Raw genomic sequence first — 20,574 nt, 5'->3', positions numbered from 1 at the left:
TCAGCATTTAAAAATATATTTTATATACATATATACATCTTATGTATTATATATATGAGATATATATATATATACATATATATATATATATATATATACTCACACGGATAAGCCTTTACAAATATATAATAATTCTAACTGACTTTCTTTACGTTTGGGAGAAATATTTTTACAGGAAAAAAATTACAGCCCCATTCAGAATAAAAATTACACATAAGAACTTAAGAATTCGAACATTCTTTTCAAGTAGATTTTGTTTATATCAAAATGGCAGCCATATGCTTTAATTCCTCCTTAGTGCTCTAGTCAAAGTTCTGCAAATAATGAAGGAACTAATCCCAAAGAGAAAAGTACAAAAATGATAATCACTATGTTGTAATAGTTTTTAAAAAGGAAAAAACTTCAGGAGACCCAGAGACAGTGGTGATGGTGAGAATTCTGAGCACTGGCCCCAGAGCTTTCAACAGTGTCCCCAAGCTGTGCACTTCCATACTAGCAAAGGCAACACATCTACTTTTTTTTTTAATTGAATAGAAAAAAAGAAAGATGATTATAGGCCCTGTATTTACAAGGCAATCTGAGATATATATAATGATGCAGGAGAAAAACTTTTCTCATTCCTCACTTTGGGTTACTTTACCCAAAAGGCATTATCTAGTCCTACTGCTGGAGAATCTTAGAACGTTGGGAGGCAAGATTTTTTCTGACGGCTGTCCTGTGCTATGCAGCCTTGGGAAGGTTGCCTAATGAACTCCTGTGCTTTATTTGGTCAGACTGAAATGGGAGATAACCCTCCACTTTGGTTGGCACACAACAGTCACAGACTTGAGACAAAGAACCCTGTCTTTTCTTGCCCTTATCTTTCTGGAATGTTGCCGTCTGTGGAAATGGAAATGCTTTGTGTCACCAATATTGCTCACTTCTCAGGTGCTATGCTAAGATCCCTTAAGTTCCCTTGAGCACTGACAGCTCACAATTCTATGGCCACGTTATTCTCGGCAGGCAGAGAAGCATGGGGAAGGTGGCACAGGCACCTGGAGCGCAGCTTCCCTCCATCTGAAGTCACATGGCATGCTCACTCTCTGCACTTACCAATCCCACAACTTTTCCCTTGGTGCCATGACATCTTGAACAGACTTAAGAGGTTCCCCCTTTTCCCATATGGCCTCTCATAGCATTCCCCAGAGCTACGCAGGCATTAGACATCATCTGAAGGTTAAAGGCCTGAGGCTCGGAAGACTTAGATCACCACCCAAGGTCACACAGCCCACAGATAAGCAGCAGAGCCACCCGACTCCCCATCCTATACTCTTCATGGCCACCTTCCTTTGAAGCCTCTTGTGGGCAGTTCACATGCTTCCCAGAAGCTTGCAAAGCTCATTTCATTAAGCATGTTCCATAGCCAAACAGGTCCATGATAAACTACTTTTAACTTGAGTCTAGTGGCTGATGTAAGGATGTGAAATAGCAAGGGTGTCCTAGGCGAGTCACTGAATGGCACCAACCTTCAGGAGGCGGAGTGGGAGCAGTTGGCCAACTCCTCCTGGCCCCGTTGTCCTCGCAGCCTGGCTGCCCAGAATGAACATTTTGCCCGGGGCACAGGGCAGAGCCCACCAGTCCACCACACCACTTTTGTAGTCAAGGGAAGAATAGCTACAACTTACCTTCAATCTTGCAGTCAAATCTAGCAGCGCTTCCCTCCACAACTTCTAAATCACGGATGGTCTTAGAGAAATAGGGTTTTACATGGGGCTTTTCCTCTGCAACAGCCTCAAGGAAAGCTTGAGACACATCTTCTAGGAGACAGGGAAGGAAATGCGGTCAGTTCTTCATTCCCTGTTCTCTCCTCTTCCCTCTTTTAAAAAAGCTGACTTTTTTTTTTTTTTAAGTTGCTAAAATTCAGCAAATAATGCAGCTTAGAGGACTGAATCAAGCACACCTTTCTCCTGGGGACAGGTTGGCCTGCTGCCGAAAGGTTTTGGCAGCAGAGAGAACCATAACCAAACTGCACAAATGTTTGAACTCCCCCCCCTTTCCCTTATGCTGACACATTGAAAAAGGAAATAATCTTTAAAAAGGATTTTTGGCTGCATTCCATGCTGTTTCAGGATTCAGTGGAGGGTATCTAACAAGGACAAACCACAACAGCCTTCCCGATCTCTGTCCCCCGTTTGCCCTCCTCCTGCAGCATCAGGCCCTTTACCTGCTCCTCGGGAAGGAGGAGCTGGGTCCTAGATGCATCTTCAACCTGCCTGGAGTTCTGTTCTCCACACTTACACTGCCTTCCCATTGTATGACGTGGACCAGGGATTCAGGGAAAAGCTGTCCTTGGGGGGGCTCCTGTATCTTCTCCCTTCCTTTCAGGCTATTTCTGGGTCATCTGGGGAGTATGGATCAGGAGGGACCAGGCCCACATGCTGCAGACTATGCCCCCGACTCCATCAGAACAGCCCAGCAAGCAGCCTCGCCAATTACCCTACCTTTATACTCAGGAGGGATCTAGACTTAGCTTCTCACCTTTGGATACCAAAAACACCAGGCAGCGGGAAGTAGGCGGGTGTCTTTGGCAAAATGAGGTGCCTTAAGAAGATAAGGGCCAGTCCCTACATGTATCTGGAGCAGGAAGAGGCCGAGGCCTTCACTGAGGAGATGGTCAAGGCAGCATCTCGCAGACGGTGTGCAAATAACTAACTCTCCTGGTCTTCAGGAGGAGCCCTGTCATGCACAGTCTACCCCATTCAAACGACGTTTCGGCAACATGAAAAATGCCAAATGACTTTGGACTATAGTTCGTTTTTTTAAAGAAAAACACAAAGACGTAAGAATATGGAAGGATTTTTTTTTAAAGATACTACTATATGTGTTTATTTATGTTTACCTATCAATATACAAATATCGCTTTTGTAATGAGAAAAAAGGAAGCTTTTAATGAAGTCTTCGCTAATTCTTATGTAAAATATAGGGAAAAGAACAGCGGAGGTCATCTGGTTCTATTAGACAAATAACTTTCCCTCTGAAAATAGTTGAACCTAAGGTTGAACAATTAAAGAATAACTAGAAATTGTTGTTAGGGCAACCTAAAATTAGTTCTGAATTTAATCCTTGTAGTTTATATTATATAAAAAAAAACCAAACCGAAAACCCCCCAAAACCTCAAAATGTCCCTCCATCCCCCAACCCTTCCTTTCTCACCAATTGGCTGGAGAAAAATCTTCCTGGAGCTCCTTACCTTCAGATTCTAATTTTTCTGCATTGAGCGGGCTGGTTGGTGACCCTGTTGAGGATTTCCTGCCACTGAGCCCTGAGATCATTGCCATAGAGGACAGTCTTCCAATGGCTCTCACAGCATTGCCCGTTTTCTGGAAAATAGACACTGGGGTTGGACTCAGGCGGCGTCCCTGTCTCCAGCTGGGCAGTGGGGTTCGGGGAGAAGAGCCTAGCCCAGGAGAAGTAGCTGTCCCTGAAACGAGGGCCTCCCAAGTGCCGAGGTTCTGCCAGAGGAGTGAGCCCAACCTTGCTCTGCTCAGCACTATCAGCGTGTCAGAAGATGTTCGGAGAATGGAATGGGGCCTGGAACCAATGTGTGCGTTAATGTGACTAAACAAGGTCAACATGAGACAAAAACCCTTTTCATACTGTGCTTCAACTCCCATAAAAGGGATAGTTTATATAAAGCAACTGCAGGCTGAGACAGCTCCAAAGACTTATTGCTGACGGGGCCCAGTGGGGCTGTTTCTCGTAAAACAATACTAGTGATAGGAATTTAATTGGTCCAGAGAAGGTTACTACAGATCTGACAGGTCATGATGCGAAGAAAAAAAAGAAAAAGCATTCTATTGACCTTGGGCAAGTCGCTTAACCTCTCCAGGCTTCAGTTTCCTTCTGTTTAAGGAGGGGTTTGGACAAGATGATCTCCAAGGTCTCATTAGTTCTGTTTATGACTCAGATGCTTAAGAGATTTCGAGAAACACTCAGCCTGGCCTGTGAGTCTGTGAATCCACAATGAGGTTCTGGAGGGGTGTACCTCCCTGACATACAGCCAGGCATCAAAAAGAAGGACCCAAAGAAATGAAAGGCAGCGGCACTTTGCTTTTCTGAGATGAGAAACCTTGGGAGAAGACAGAATTTCTGCTGAAAAGGACGGCAGAACTTGCTATGAAAACTTCCTTTGCATTGTGAAAATTCTACCAAGCATAGGATTTAGGTCAGGAAATACCCTGTAATATAGAGTTGTGTCTGTGTTTCTCCTTCACGTTCTGATCCCACAGGTCCTTGAAGGTCTCACCTCCAAGTGATGTTTCCTGCCCCTATTCTAAGGTCAGTGGAATGACGAGGTAAGAAACGAAGGCATCACCAACTCTTTCCATCCCTGCACCCAAAGCATCTTTTCAGGCATCCTGCCGCTGCATGTCCAGAGTGCAGACACCACCGCAGACTGGCTCCCCAGAGAGTAAAGAAACAGCCTGCACATAGGCCAGTGGCCGGCACTCACCTACTGGGCCATAAACTACACTGGCACAGCCATTTCCTCCTGAACTAACTTCATGTGCTCAAGTATTTCAGTAAAGCCTCACGATTTTGGACTATCTGGAAAGCCAGGATATTTCCATAAAAAGATTATTTTTGAAAGTAAAGAATCACAGGGCACTAAGGACTCAAGGGTGTGTGTGTGTGTGTGTGTGTGTGTGTGGTTTAAGCTGAGATCTGCTATAACGGCCACCACTTTTCTGTTTGTCACACGCCATCCTTGTGGCTGACTCTTTTCATGCACTTTGGACAGACATTCCATTCTGCTCTGTCCTCTGGCCATCCACCCTCTCGCATACATCACTGTGGTGTGGTTATGTTTCCGGCCCTCTGTCACCATGGTGAAGCTGCGTCCCTCGGAACAGAATTCCGGAAGCCCCAGGTGGAGGTGATGTTGGGATGGGGGAAGAAGATGAGAGGACAATGGACCAACTTAGTTGTGTGCAGAGGCCCCGTGGCCCTGCAGAGAATGTACCTGCAGACTGAGTCCACTTGGCAGTCTCGCATGCTCTGCCTGGAGAGGCTGTTCCTGGTGACATCATTGATCTATTTGTTGTGCTAGCTGGAAAGATCCAGCTCTTCCCATGGGAGCTCATCCTGACCTCAGGAAGGGGCAAGAGGAGGTGCCAGCCACGGCAGCCCTCCCTATGGAGTCGACGTCAGACCTGACTATTCCCAAGTCAGCCAAACTCTCAGACCCAGCCCTTCTGGCTCTCGATTCCCTTTATCCAACACAGATTGGTTTGCCTGGGCCAGGAGTCGCTCAACTCAGAGAGTAGAAATTTACTATGCAAATCAGTTCCTCTCTGTGGACCTCATGTTCTTGAACCAGATTTGAATCTCCCTATAGCTCCAGTCTTCTCCAGAGAGACTATGATCCATACTTGTGACTGTGTAGCAGGGAACACTCCCCATGAGCCCATGGGCTCCCTAATTCCAAACTCCTGGATTGTGACTGATTAGGACTATCTTCACTTGTATGGTGTGGAATAAGGAAGTCTTTCTTCTTCTATTAACAAAATGACTAATGTGAAGTTGCCAGAACAAGGCAGATAAAAGAGAGTATTTCAGAGAAGGAAGCCAATACACATTAACAAAGAGGCTTCCATCAGATGGAGCATTACAGCATCTAGTTTCTAGAACAGGGAGAAAAGTAAGAAGTGCTTAATAAGGAAAATCTTAAAAATAATATACGTCAATCTTTGGGAACTGATTTATGAAAAAAAATCAGTAGAGAAATTGTCACAACTAGAAATACATCTGTACGTTCTAGTCTTCCAGTTTCATGCCTTTGAGCTGAAAATTGGTTGCTGCTTTACTACGATTTTAGAAATTTTTGGAACATCAAGAAAATTTCAATACCCTAAGTTCCATCCTTGCTTTGAGGAAGTCTTTTTCCTGTCTGAGGGCAATTGCCCAGGCTGGGTTCCTGTGCTCCAGGCGGGTACTGTTTGTACGGTCCTCCCTAATGCCACACAGACTCCCTCCCTTGGGGGAGCCAGCGAGGGTGACTAACCAGCCTGGGTTTGCCGAGGACGGAGAGGTTTCCCAGGAGGAGAGTCTTTCAGGGCTAAAGCTGGGATGGCCCCTGGCACACTGGGGCAAGTTGGTCACCCTAGAGCCAGCCAGCCAGCCATCATAGACCCTACATATATACCCACAGCTCTGAGACTCCAGTTTCCCCTGATAAGTGAATATCCAAATGTGATGGCCAAGAGTACTCTCTGCTATACAGAGTCAAAAGCTTTCTTCTCGATGGGCCTATGGTCCATGCTGCTGGAGTCTTTGTGGGTCTCAGAAAATAAAGATGGCTGCCCACAGGCCTCTCATTCCCAGTCTTTTGTTTCCAGTTTCACAAGCAGCAGCGCTGTTACCCTCTTCAACTCACCCTCAGTGCTGCTGCTCATCACGTCTTTTTAGAATTCTTTCATATAAATAAAAAACGTACCTTCTTTCAGAAGATCAATGACTCCTAAGATCAATGACATGATTAGTCATCTACATGTTACCTTACTTATAGGGATTTGCTCTCATGTTACTTCCTTCTTCCTGGGCCTTTTATGGAAACCACACCAGAACGATAGCAAGGAACCTTCTCTTGTGCAGCCATAGAGATTTCTGGGCCACCTGTGTCGGCCCTGGGCCCTTCCCTCCACCACAGTCCACCCCATTTTATTCCACTGCACTTTACTCTGCCCCACCACACGCAACCTCAGCTGCTCTGAGAGGGAAGCCCCTATTCAGGGTGTGCTAAGGTCCTGGTATCTGGGGTAAAAAATGTGGATGGTTAGATGCAGGTGAGCCATTACCAGTGAAATTATGCTTCAGGGACATCTTGTGCTACCTGGGATTTTATAGACTACTTTTGTGTGTTAATTTTGTGAAACCTAACCACTATTTTTGTGGAAAACCTATTTCCAAATGCTGCTACCTATATGAAGGTATGAAATTAAGGTTCCTTCTCTGAATTCTATCCTTTCCTTTCCCTTCTCACTTACAGAAAACCTTATGGCTAGTAACACTGTTAACAAGTAGGAAAAACTTTGATTTAAAGTATCAGCACAAATTATGTTTCCCTGACCCGTCAGACTAAAAGATTCCATTTATTTCCTCTCCCATTCCCTTTTCTCTGTGCCTGTCCCTTGGGTTCAGGTCCTTCCTGAAGGCTTTGGTTCATCAACAGATGTGTCAATGCTCCCAGAGAGCTTGAAGTGATAAGGCTGCCTCTTAACCCACAGCATCATCCAAGCAAAATCCCGTGAGACTCCCTGCATGTAGGACCACCCCACCCCCACACCAGCCACCCTATTCACTCCAGAAATACCATTATTTCTTTGAGATCTACTGGCCATAGGATCATTAATAAAGCCAACTTTGATTTTATGGACCCCTTTATGTTTTAAGAACATTAGTTACTCCGATTTCACTGGATCCTAATGATACCAGAGGGTAAGGTAAGCAACACAGGTGTTCCAAGTCACCTGGCACTTGAGGGAACCGAGAGACCCCCCCCTAAACCTTCAGTGGGGGCTAACCAGGAACTGACTCCCATTGTGGGGGAGTCCTGGCTGAGCCACTCAGGGGGCAGTAACCCCTTAAACACATGCACCCTAAGGCCCCCTCCGCCTCTCCTCCTCTCAACCTCTGTGTGAAGTTGTGCTTTTTGGGGGTTTAGTGACTACAGTTTAGTCCTGCTCTATGGCAACTTACCAGTGTCCCAGTTGCCTCTAAAACAGAGATTTCCTTCTTCTCTGCCACACAGACCATTTTTAAATGCCCCAGTTCCCTTGGCTGCCCAGTTAAAGGACTCTGCTCCTGTCGGGGTGAGTACCTCTGCGCCTTCTCCTCCGTTTGTGCTGTATCCCCTCTTCTCTCGTTCTAGCCCATTTTCCATGACCACTTTCAAAGTCCTCCCCCTGGCAGCATTTCCTCCCAACCACATCCAACTCTGGTGTGACTGACTCCTTTCTCCCATCTACACTCACATATATGGCTATGGAAGGCTATACTGATAGTTTATGATTCTTGGTGTGCATTATGTCCTTTTATGTCCATTTGCTTCAGTTCCCCATTACACTATACATTCCTTGAGTATAGAAACCCATGTACCGGCGTGTAGAAACCATAGCCCAGAAATTTTGTAATACTAATAGTGATAATAAAAATAAAATAGCTGGTGACAAGTTCTCTATGGTTTTGGATGACAATTTTATCCATCTGCTATTAATCAGAGGCAATTTTGTGCCATTGTTAAGACTGTACTTTGGAGCCAGGCTCTGGGTTTGAATCCACTCCCATTTACTAGCTACGTGATCCTTGGTAACTTTCCTAACTTTTCTCAGCCTCAGCTTGTCTGTAAAGTGGGGTTAATAATAGTACCTGCCTCCTAGGATTAAAAGACTCACCGCATAGAAAGTGCTTTGAATGTTTCCTGACATATGGCCAGCCCTCCATACATATGAGTTACTGGTATCATTTTTGAACACTTACTATGTGCCATGCAATATGCTCAAGGCCAGATGAAGATTACTTCATATGATTCTACCAAAGATGCTGTGATGTTGGTACCACTATTACCCCCATTTTACAGGTGAGAATATGAAGGCATGGGAAGGTTGTCACTCACCCAAGGACACATAGTAACGTACAGTCTCCCTAGACAGTGGGGACCATATCTCTCTTTGTAGATCCTGTGCCCTCCTCCTTCACTATAAAGAAATATAAGGCCATCACACTGTCTTTAAGGAGATCACATTCTCCAGGGTTGCCAAATAGTCTTCAAGGTGACATTGCTCAACCCTAGCCACAAAGACATGAAATGTCGGTCTTGGTCCCAGACTATTTCAGAAACAGATGTAAATATTCTTGGATTGAGGGTAGCTCCAATAAAGCAAATGTGAGGGGCAACATCTGAGTCCAAAGGGATACCCTCGTTACCTGCCATTTCCTTCTTGCCATGTACTTCTTCATGCGGTCCTTAGAGAGTTTCTTGGCCTCCATGTTCTTGGTGTCTTTCATAAGCCATGGATGCTGAAGGCACTGGGTGCAGTCCAGGCGGTTTCTGATGGAGGCAGAGATCAGAGGATTTCTGAGCAGGAGGGGACCTCAGAGACTGCTGGTCAGATCAGAAATGGGAAGTCACCTGTCCTTGGTCACACAGGGCAGAGCCCAGGGCTCTCTCTGTTCCCAGTCCATCCACCATGATCAGGGTCACTGTGCTCCTGGGCCTTTTTCCCCTCTTGGTCTGAATTACACTGCCTTACTCTATGTAAGTGATTAAGTGTTAAGGCCTAACCACCACGTAAGCAACTGGAGTCTCATGACCTGCCCTTGGGGTCTAGGAAGGGTAAAGGCAGACACATCTGAGAATGATATTCTACGGTGGGGTCACACGGGGGGCAGGGAGCTATGGAGGCCTAATCTTTCTGTCTCCTTGTCTGGGGTAGGAGAGAGTAAAACATTAGGCCAAAATCTCAGAATCACTGAGCTCTCATGTCTTATGTTGTGGTTGAGTGTCGGGTTTTTCTTGTTAAAACTCAGAAGTATGTCCTATATACAACCTATGAATTATGACAACCTTAGAAACTGCACTCAGACTCATTTACTCTTTCTGAAAGCTCTGGGATTCTAGAAATAATTCAGGGTCATCACCTTAATTGTAATAGGACTAATAGAGCCCAAAGAACCAAATGTTAACATACATAGAAAAATAAGTATAAGTAAATTTGCTAAGTATAGCAAAATGTAGTGATCTTTAGATAAAGGGATTACGGATTATTTTAATTTTCCTATATTCATATTTTCTACAATTTACATGTATTAATTTTATAATACAAAAATATTTTAAAAAGTGTAGATAGGTGGAGATTTCTGGTTAAAGAGATGCTACATTTAAGAGTTTATGGGAATCGAGTGTCTTGATAATTTGAAATCAGTTCTTTGGTGAATCCATTTTATGAGCACAGAGGGGCCAGCACAGCTCATTACTGAATTAATTCAAGGTCGGATGAGAAAACAGGTATATACATAATGCCTCATTTACCAAATCTTCAGTGAATGAAGCTCGATGGACAAAAGCCATCCTGGACCAGTGTTATTGGGAAGGAGGTCTGCATCTCCATGAAGCACCCTGAGAGTGAGGATCGCTCCCACTGGAAGGGAATCTAGGCCCCCACAACATCCAGATTCTACCCAGGTCATGCCTACTTCTGCTACAAAGGCTGTGAGAGCAAAATGCCAAAAAGGCCTCACCGAAGGAGTGTGGATGTAGCTTCTGGAGGAGTTTGGCCTGAGGTAGCTCAAAAGGACTGAGAGGTGGACACATAACCAGAAAATCGGAGCCATCTGAGAGACCCTCCAACTCTGCTCTTCTCACAGCTGTGCTCTTGGTCCCAAACAGGATTTCTCCCAAAGGGGAACAAGATAACTGGTAGCCTCAGGGGGTCTGTGGGCTAGGCAGACAGGGCGGAACCTGCACCCCAAAGTCACCTGGCTAATGCAGTCACCTGACTGGGGAGTCTGGCCGCCCTTCCCCTTCTCATCCTCTGGTACCCCACCTACTCAACGCCACCCTTCTAGGGCAAAGCTTAGAACTGTTCCCTGTTGCCAAATGCTACTGGGGGGCTCCTGGGGCCAGGCCCTGCCTCATCTGGCCACCTGTTTACAGAGCAGGCGAGGCACCCAACGGGCCGGTTGCTCTCATCTGACAGCCACGGCCCCCTTCCCCAGGGCAGGCCAGCTTTCCCTACACGTGCACAGCGTCCCCGCCCCCCTGCTGTACCCCCACCGGTTCCCTCACCCGGAGAGGCCTCACCCACGAATTTGGCTGGCCACACCCGAGGCCTCCGCCCTAGCCTCCCCAGCTCCATTCTTCTCTCATGGGAACACTTGCGGTGCGCCTTGTGTGTCTGACCTGCTGTCACGGCCTCAGGCCGTCCATATGACCCAACACACCGGCCTCCCAGTGGTCACTACTGTTTTATGTGTCCCTCTGCCGACCACAAGGGCAGCTCCTGGCAGCCCCCACAGCCTGCACGGTGAGGGGGGCCAGGGACCACGTGGGGACAGGGCTGAGCCAGTGGTCTGAAATCACAGCCTCACTTAGGCCAGTGGGAGCAGGTACCCTGTTCAGGCCAGCAGTTCTTAAATCACTGAGATATGGAAAAAACACCAAGCCGGATTAGCACAGGGGTATGATCAGGGGCCACAAACAGGATACTTCCGGAGTAACCTCCGAAGAGGGGCTGAGGTTTCAGCCTGGCTTCCGTGGCCACACTCGCACACAGAAAACCAAAGGGGCTATATCATTATTCACACAGAACAGGCTGCTCCTCTCCCTGCAACATTGGTCAAGGGTTGCTTTTCGAGTGAGGTTTCTGTGCTTCTCAAGACCAGTCGGGTGTTGGGGAGCGGGGGGCCTAGGAAGACTCCTTCTCCTCCCCACTACTCGCAGTGCCTGCCCCCCTCTCCTCAGGGGAGAGGGGACCCACACCGGGCAAAGGAAGTCCCTGCTTCCGGACCCCAGTCCAGGGAGTGGGGAAGCTGAAAAGATGGAAATGTCAACTCATTACTTCATATCTTTCTTCAGCAAGTTGCTGATAAAATCCTTGGCATCATCAGAGATCTCATCGAACGCTTCGTCATCGAAGTCCCAGGTGGCTGAGGTAACGTTGGCTAGAGTTTCGTTATCGTTGTCACCCATGAAGGGGGAAAGTCCACTAACCCTGGAAGAGAAGAACAGGACAGCCGGTGAATGGGGGTGGGTGTTGGCAGGGAGGACACGGTGCGACGGTCCCTCCAAGTGTTACTGAAGTCAAAGGTGAGGGCCCGCAAAAGCCTGCACCCATCACACCCCTGTGCCTGCCTTGCCTCCCGTCAGAGAAAAGAGAAGGTGTGGTTCCCCAGGCTTTCGTGGCCCCGACTCTTCTCAGGGCTCACAGTACTTTTGGCGTGTCACTGCCTATTGTCACCACCTGCCTGTGAGGCTGAGGGGAAGGAATTTACGTCAGTTTACGGCTTTGGCAGGACACAGCAGGGCCCTTCCTCCCTGTCCTCTGTTCTTGCCCAAAGCCCAGAACCTTCTCCAAGGCTCCTGGGTGGAAGACTACCTTCCTCTCTGTGCTGGTGCCACCCTCACCAGGGACTAGTTACATGGTACAGCACTCACCACCACACCGGGCCGCCCCTGCTCCCTTCTACCGCTCACACCATCAGCACCAATGACAGGGCCCAGCACGCCCGGGGTGCTTAGGAAGCATGGACGAACAGCAGACTTGGAATCAGCAACATGGGTTTGCTGATCCGGCTATCCCAGTGAGTCTGAGGCACTTAGGCCAAACCAGAAAGCTTCCCTAAGAGATACCAAGGCTGAGGAAATGGCACAGTCTGTTCCTTTTCTGGGTGATCTGGGACAATTTCCTAATCTCTCCGTGCCATGTTGTCCTCTTCTATATAATGGAGAACCTACCACTTAACTATACAGTGGTCACCACTTTTACTTATTCTACTTCTCCTCTTCCTCCTTCTCCTCCATCAAGAGCATCCTGGCAGCCAACATTTACCGTGTGCCAGGCACTGGGCAAACAGCTTAAAATAGATGAACTCATTCAATCTTAATACCACCCTATAACCCAGGTAACTCATTACTTTAACAGACGAGGGGATGGGCACAGAGTGGGGTTAAGTAACTTGCCCAAGGTTTCAATCAGTGAGATCTGAACCCAGGCACATTTCTCTAGAGCCTAGATCTTAACTGCACCTTTAGACGAGTATTTCTATGCAGATGAAGCCATCATGGTGTCTAGCTCTGGCATGAGGCCTGGTCCATAGTAAGGAGCTTTGTCCATGACTGCAGATATTATACAGTTCTTCCACATACAGTTCACGCCCACTGCCTCACCAATCTGTGACCTCAGGAATGACGCATTTACCAATAACTTAAGGCAAATGATATTTGTAAGGCCAAGTATCTCAAAGCCAAGTAGGACAGATTTACGGCTTACCGGCCTGATTGCTCACTTCCGTGTACCTCATCTTTGTACCAACCGTCCCCCCGGCCATTTACCCTGACCTAGGGCGACCTCCTGGGGGTCAGGCCTAGGCAGGTGCACAGGGCCCCACCCTTAGAAGGTCCCACTCTTGGTCTAATGATCTGCTCCTGTCATACTGAAAGTCATAGTAACGTTTGAACAAGTCACTCCCCCTTTTTATTCTGCATGGGACCCCACAAATTATGTAGCTGCTCCTGCCCTGACCCCACTTGAGTCCCATGAGATGGATCCAGGGCCTTCATGCCATCAACCTTCCAGATGAAACCTTCACTAATGTCCCTTTCCCCCAAATCCTTAAGAACCCATCATCATAAACAATGACACAAACCCTTCTGGAGGCGTCTCTACATCCAAACGGCCTCAGCTTATGAAATACAACAGCACCTGCAAACTAAGTTTTGTAAAACAAAACCCACTGATATATTGTGAGGCAAGCTTGCCATGGGAGGAAGCCTCTGGCGAAACCTTTTGTAAAAAGAAGAAAGCTTTGCAATGTGGGTTGTCTTGCCCTGGTCAATATACTTGTGTTTTAGAATAACAGAGTTTTGCAGATGGCATTAAAATGTCTTAAAGCAAAACACTGATTTCTGTTCTTTTTGAAGAAGGCATGGGGCTAATTATGCTCGGTTACATGACAACGAAGGAAGGGTGGGCGCGAACCACTCCCGAGTCTGCACCGTTACAGGCTATTCCTCTCCCCCCTCCCCCAACACACACTCTCTGGGCCTCAGGTTCCCCTTTTTTCCACCAAGGGTACTGGGCTAGAATTCCTAGGGGCTTCCAGTTCTCCCCATCTCTGTGATTCAGTGTGACCCCAGCTAGCCCATCTCGAAGAAGCCTGACTCTTGCTTGTCAGCTACACGCCTCCTTCTGTCTTTACATTTTGCATTTGAAACAAAGAGGGGGAAAGTCCTGCAGCATTCCGAAGACTGCAAGAAGAGCAGACAACCCTGCTGTGGAATGCTGCACCATCCTCTTCTCTAAACCTCCTTTCCTAATTAGGGACTGTAATCCTGCAAAGATAGGGCTTAATCTCTGTAAAGTTCACAGCTGGGGAGAGCCTCCTCGTCTCTGGCAGCCCTCCTTTCTGGCAGCCCAGCCATCTGAAATACCCCCAGCCCTGGCTGGGTCCTTGCCTGCCAAGCTCCCACAGAATTCCTGTTAAAGAGTATGTCTCTAAAATAAAACTTGCAATATATGCAGAGCATGATGACAAAGAGAGTGTCAGAATTTCAGTAATATTTCTTGGTGGTGGGATTTGGCAGGACTTTTTTTTAAAAAATTTCTTTTTTGGGCTTTTTATTGCTAGAATTTGCACAAGGATCACGTATGGGTTGGGTTGATGAACCCAATCAACAAACATAATAACATTAGTGTTAGAAACACAACTACCCACCCCTCTTCCTAGTTTTATCTCATTTTTTAACTGAAGAGGATCAAAGTATGCCACTCCAAAATATGCCACTTTGGTATAAAGAATGTTTTGAGCTGAAGGCAATTAGCTCTTTGCCCTCCCTTTCTGTCTCAAAGCAGGACATCCACTTCTCTTTATTAAGGTGACATTAATTTCCATTTGTAAATATGTTTTCAACCCTTCCCAGAAAGAGGAGACTCATCTTCATAACAGACCTTGCTAAACAACCCTTATTTACTACACACTTCCTAGTCACCTTCTCATAACTTACACCCTCCAGAAGCCCCAAACCTCTTTTCCTTTGCCTAGTTATTTCTCTACAATTACTTGCTTGGTCTGTTAAAATAGTATATAAGCCCCCAATTCTAAACACCTTCTTGAATGACATTTCTTTGTGAACTCCTATGCATATATACATAATTAAATCTGGCTTTTTTCTCTTGTTAATCTGCCTTTTGTCAGTTTGATTTGCAGGCCTCCAAGAAAAGAACCTAAGAGGGTGGAGGAAAGTTCTTTCTTCCTCCCCAACATAACCAACAGATTTATCTGTTTTTTTATACAACTGTAATCAGCATGGGAAAATTCTCGGGTGTTCCACTTTTTTGTCACTTGACATTGTCATTCACAAGCGTGTCCAAAGTCTTCACATCCATTTTTCATGGTCGCTGATGAGTCACAGAGGTCATGACTACAGGCTGTTCTAATTTTTTAACTCTTAATCTCTCACTGAAACAAAACTTTGCCCAGGGAATCTGATGCAGAAGACTGTTCTGCTTGCAGGGCAGAATGTCAGAACAGAGAAAGGTACAGAAATGTCTCTTTCACTATACTTTCCTCATGGTGTTTTTCAAGCAGACGACCCTCCTTCAGGTATGGCCAGTGAAAGAGACCACACATGGGCCAGCAGAGCTCTTGAAGTCTTAGGAAGAGGTTAGTCTTTTATCCCATGTTAGCCTTCAGATACTCATTCCCTGGGGTGGTGGAAAGATTTGAGGGGGCTGGTTAGGTCCCAGAGGAAGAACCAGGTATCTTTTCGTGCAGTGGCTGGGAAAGTAGACCCCCTGGGTTAGTAACACTAACTGCAGCCTAAGTCTCTGAAGAGCAAAACCTGCAGGTGGTGGCTGGGTCTGGTACAGGCTCAGGGTGCCTGGAGCTAGAATCAGAGAGCATGTCTGGGTTCAGCAGTGGGGAGGGCAAGGACAGCCCTTAGTGGGGCTGTTGGATCCCTCCGAAGAACCCTGTACCCGAACCTGCAAGTCTGAGTAGGCACCTAATACTTGGGTACTGGGCCTTCTCCCTAGCTCACTGGGCTGACGTCCCTAGAAGTTAGACTCTGGATGGGGATGGCCGCAACATTCTGGACCACAGTAGATTCTCAAGAAATGAGCTGAGGGGCGCCTGGGTGGCTTAGTTGGTTAAGCATCTGACTTCAGCTTGGGTCATGATCTCTGGGTCCTGGGATCATGCTTCTCCCTCTCCCTGGGATCTGCTTCTCCCTCTCCCTCTGCCCCTCTTCCTGCTTGTGCTCTCTCTCTTAAAAAAAAAAAAAGACAAATGAGCTGAAATGGGAAGTCTGTCACTGAGCCCACTAGGAATCTGGTAGGGAGAAGGCAGAGCAGTGATTGCCCTTTACCTTGCCTTGGAGCAAGGGAGGGAGAGAAGGAATTCTGGAATAGGGGTGAGAGAAGGGCACAGAGAAGGGTTCTGGTGTCCCCACAGGCAGTGAGGGATCACTAAGTGCTCAGAAAATAGGGGAGAGGAAAGCAGGAAAGGAAAGGAGGTTTTAGAAAAGGAGATAAGGCTTAGGACATCCTTGAAGTGTGGACTAGAGCACTCCCATCCTCTCTCCTCCTGCCTAAAACCAGACATTGCTAACACCAGAAAAATCTCCAGGAAATTCACAAAATCTACCATCTCCCTCCAGAATCAGGGATGAGAAGGTAGCGGGGGGCCCATAATGCCACTCACTGCATCTCTACTCTGCCTGGAAAACCCAGGGCAGGCAGCGAGGCCAGGTCTCCAGTGTGGGGACAAGATCAGCCCTGATCTCCCTGAGGGGTTTGAGGAGTTCCTCCAACAAAGTCATAACAACGTACGGGGACAGAGCTGGTCCTTTAGGAGGTGCAAATAGTAAATGAGTTATTACCTATTTCCCCAACTCCGTGGCCTCCCCATCTCTCACTGGCCCCAGAAAGGAGATGGGGGGGTTCCTCTGGTACAAATGTGGAAGGTGGCCTTGATGAGGACTGTCAGACAACCAAGCTCCAAAGAGAGGGCGAGAGGGTACATGAAGACTGCCATAGAGCCTCTTCCAGAGACTTCCAGCAGCAGCTCTAGAATTTTGCATGGCAGGGTCTGGAAGGAAGCAATCTGGCTGGCTCCAACTTTTGTTTTGGGTCCCACGTGCTCTGCTGAGGGTCCTCACTCAGGAGGGGAGCTCCCAGGCCTCTTCTCATTGTGAGAGCCAACAGGAAAAGTCCCGGGGGGAAGAGCAGCCCACAGTGGTATGTGCAGGAGCCTGGACACGGAGGCTGCAGGAGGCTCCACAGAGCTGACCTGTGTCCATCATGCCCCGCCCTCACCTGCCTCCCGGTCACGTGCACCTCTCCCTTCTCCTTGCACCCTGCTGGCCAAACACCTTCAGGATAGTGCCCCATTCATCAAAATTATTTTCTCCCTATTTCAAAAAGCTCTTCCCTATTTCTTGGTCTTAGCTTTAAAAGTAATCTAGTAAAGCAATATAACATATTATCCAAATTATTATATTCTGCTACCTAAAAGACTTTGCATTTTAAAATAAAGTGCTCTTATGGCTCAATAATTCTAGTTCTAGATTATATATCCGCCATGGACCAGAATACTTGCAATACCCCACACTGGCATCTATTAAAAGCCCATCAACGGAGACTGGATACACTGGATGGCGGCCATGCAGTGGGCTACTACACAGCACTGAGAACGGACAATCTACCACTGCGCACAGTAACACAAATGGGTCTCATGGGTCTCGTGAACAACGCTGAGCAAAGGAAGCCGGACACATCTTCCTGTATGATTTCGTTTCTATCAAGTTCAGGAACAGGCAAAAGTGGTGCACAGCATTAGACGTGAGGACGGTGGGTACCTCTGAGGGACAGTGACTGGGAGGGGCCCCAGCAGGGCTGCAGGGGTCCTAGCCACATGGGGATTCTTCATCTGGGTACAGGTTACACTGACCTGTTCACTGTGAAAATTTAAGGGCAGTCCCTGACCAGTAGGGAGACCAGCGGTCCTTGTTTCCCAGACCAGCCCCACTTTAGCACTGAGAGTCCTGTTTCCTAGGCAGCCCGTCAGGCCTGGGTGAACCGGGAAGGCTGGTCACCCTCCAGGACTGTGGGAAGTGGGCAGCCATGGGGACTTCCTTGGCCCCGGTCACCTCCAAGCCAAGCGAAGATCAGATCCCTGCCACAACTCACTCCCAGGTTCGTGGTGAAGATCGAACGAGAGCCCATGCGAGAATCTGTGAGGGACCCAGGGACAGAACCAGGCCACAGGACAGCTGGGTCTGAACGCAACCAACTGAGTGAGCCTGTTTCTCTGGCCAGGTGTTCCCCTGGGGCCAGAGCTGTGTGTGAGCACCGTGCAGCCTGGGGAGCCCCAGGAGGGATGACTGGGCCCGCTGCCCTGCTCTAATTCCTTATTTACCAAGGAAGCCAGGAGGACTGTTCACTGGAGCTTCCACTACCTGACAGCCTCTTTCTCCTGGGGTAGGCTTAGGTGAGGGAGAAATAGGCAAATGCGCTCCTGGCCAGGGCTCTTCTTGTCTCTGCTCTGGGGAAGGTGCTGGTGGCGGGGGGAGTGACCTGGGCAGGGGAGAAGACGACTCTTTGGGGGACAGAGCCTACGACCGAGGTGTAACTGAGGGAGGCTGTCCTGACAGGTCACGGTGAGAATCACACTCCTGAGCAGGTAGGAAAGAAAGAAAACTCCGGGCCCCCGGGGCAGGGGGCACCTGGCACTTGAGGAGCAGTCTTGGTCAGCCCACTCTGCACACACACAAAATCACTCTGTCTCGTAGCCGTGGCTCTAAACCTGGCTGTGCAGCAGAACCTCCTGGAGCCATTTCTTACCCCGGTCTGAAGACCCCAGGGGCCAAAGAAAGCCTTCTTAGGTCCTCCTCAAGTTTTCTATGAAAACATTACATTTTTCCTTTCGCTTTAACAACAAAAATATGTTTTTTCCCCAAAATGAATGCATGCGTATCTGCATCTTCAGGAGACCATCCCTTCACTGTGTGTTGCCACATAAGCTCAGGGACTGCCTCAGAGGCCAAGGACTGTCTGCAGCCTGGGGTTTCAGAGACTAAATCAGTGAGATGCCACCAAGGCGTGCGTTCTAGAGCCTGCTGCTCCAAGTGCGGTCCTTGGATCAGCACCACTGGCAACCGGGAATCTGTTAGAAACGTGGATTCTTCGGTGTCCCAGACTTCCTGAAACGGAATCTGCAATCTAAGGAGAGGCCTAGGTGATTCGTGCATATGACTGCTCACAAAGCTCTGGTCTGCATTCCTGGCCTCCGCTATTCTTCTCCGGCATCATTAACTGAAATGGCTCCATATTGTCCACCTGATTTCCCAATTCCAGTTCCTGTGTGGCTTTCTGTTGTCTGCTGACGGCTCTCTCATCAAAAGTGCTTATAATTGGCCCATATAGTGGGCTCAGGGATGAGGCTGGTAGTTGGGGTCCCCCTGCCATGAGGATGGGGTGCTGTCTTCTGAAGACAACGATGATGCCCACAGGAGATGTGCACCTGGGCTCCCTGCCTCCTTCTCCATGGACCCACCTACACACATGAGGGTAAATTATACGGCACCAGCCACATTCCATCCTCCTGACCAAAGACCCCAGCCTGGTCAGCATGAGGGACAGTGAAGGGCCCAGAATGGGGTGTCAGGGTCAGCGCTAGCCACCCCTACAGAGGTGCAACATGGGCTGCTGACTTCATTGGGAAAACAGGAGTGGGGCAGGCTGGTGGGAGGGGGATAGGAGCTGTGGCCCTCCTGACTCCGGGCTGGGCTCTCCACCATAACCCACACTGGCTCCTTCAATGGCAGGGCAGCCTGGGGACCCTCCTGTGGAGCTCTCTGCCCCTCCCTCATGTGCCCCGAGACTCACAGGATGTAGCAGATGACTCCGATACTCCACATGTCCGTGGCATAGCCAATGGGCTCATAGTTGATCACTTCCGGTGCCACAAACTCTGGGGTGCCAAAGAGGACCTTCAGAGACCCCGCATTCTCTGTAACAGGGATGGAGAGGGATCAATCACCAGAACATTCGGGAGCTAACCTGTGGTAAGTGAATGCCGTCTGTGTGCACGGGAGGGACACAGAGGAGGCCTGGCCCTTGGCTGCGCTCCCCTTGAGAATGGCACAGACACCCGGCCTCCCTGCGAACAGGTGCATCAGTGCACCAGTGAAGCTGACAGACTGAGCGCTCACTGTCAATGTCTGGGGCGGGGTGGGGCGGGAAGAGGAGGCCATTGAAGCCCCTGCACCCCAGATGGGTTTTCATGTGTCTGTCTCTCCCACGCGTTCCCAGAAGGGGCAGTAACTTGCGCTTGGCAATAATCTCTAACATTCACTATGTCCTCTGTACCCTGCTGCCTGTTTTGTAAGGACTTTGCTATTTAATATTCTCGACAACCACGAGAGAGGTATGATCCTCATGTTCCTGAGGAAGAAAGGGAGGCCCAGGGCAGTTGCGTGATTTACCCACCTTTGACAGTGGGGGTCAGGACCTAAACCCAGGCGGTCCCACTCCTGAGCTATATCCCTTTGCCCCCACCTGTCTCTCCTCCCAGGAGCTGCTGGGAGCATAGCCAGGAAAGACCTTAACCCCACGCTGCTGTCACTGAGCCTTAAGGGACCAGAGATGCCCGGTAGGATGTCCATGGTACCAGCTCCTGGAGGATCTCGTCCACAGTGGGAGGTGGCCTACCTTTGGCCTGTGGGCCACACCTGCTCTTATGTCACTATGGAACCCGCAGCAAATGCTCTAAGACAGACTACTGAAGAGCCTTCAGATGTGAGAGTTCTGCTCTACT

General features: G+C 48.4%; 1 protein-coding gene across 10 annotated transcripts in view; it reads right to left on the bottom strand.

The window, feature by feature from the left end:
* MYLK (myosin light chain kinase) overlaps nt 1-20,574 on the bottom strand; it is a 173,349-nt gene that overhangs the window by 2,715 nt on the left and 150,060 nt on the right. For 8 of the 10 annotated variants that reach the window (XM_027583955.2, XM_027583953.2, XM_027583956.2 and 5 more), the window contains 5 exons: nt 19,644-19,767; nt 11,598-11,750; nt 8,965-9,088; nt 3,230-3,359; nt 1,665-1,796 (listed from right to left, as the gene is read on the bottom strand). In XM_027583955.2, coding sequence (XP_027439756.2) covers nt 1,665-1,796; nt 3,230-3,359; nt 8,965-9,088; nt 11,598-11,750; nt 19,644-19,767 — 663 coding nt within the window. Of the gene's footprint in view, nt 1-1,664; nt 1,797-3,229; nt 3,360-3,513; nt 3,632-8,964; nt 9,089-11,597; nt 11,751-19,643; nt 19,768-20,574 lie in introns of those variants that run through there. The other 2 variants (XM_027583954.2, XM_027583962.2) reach the window with 2 other exon arrangements.

Source organism: Zalophus californianus, chromosome 1 (genome assembly GCF_009762305.2).
Source record: "Zalophus californianus isolate mZalCal1 chromosome 1, mZalCal1.pri.v2, whole genome shotgun sequence".
Taxonomy (NCBI): Eukaryota; Metazoa; Chordata; class Mammalia; order Carnivora; family Otariidae; genus Zalophus; species Zalophus californianus.
Note: the sequence above shows the minus strand (reverse complement) of the source record. Positions and strands in the feature narration are given on the sequence as shown.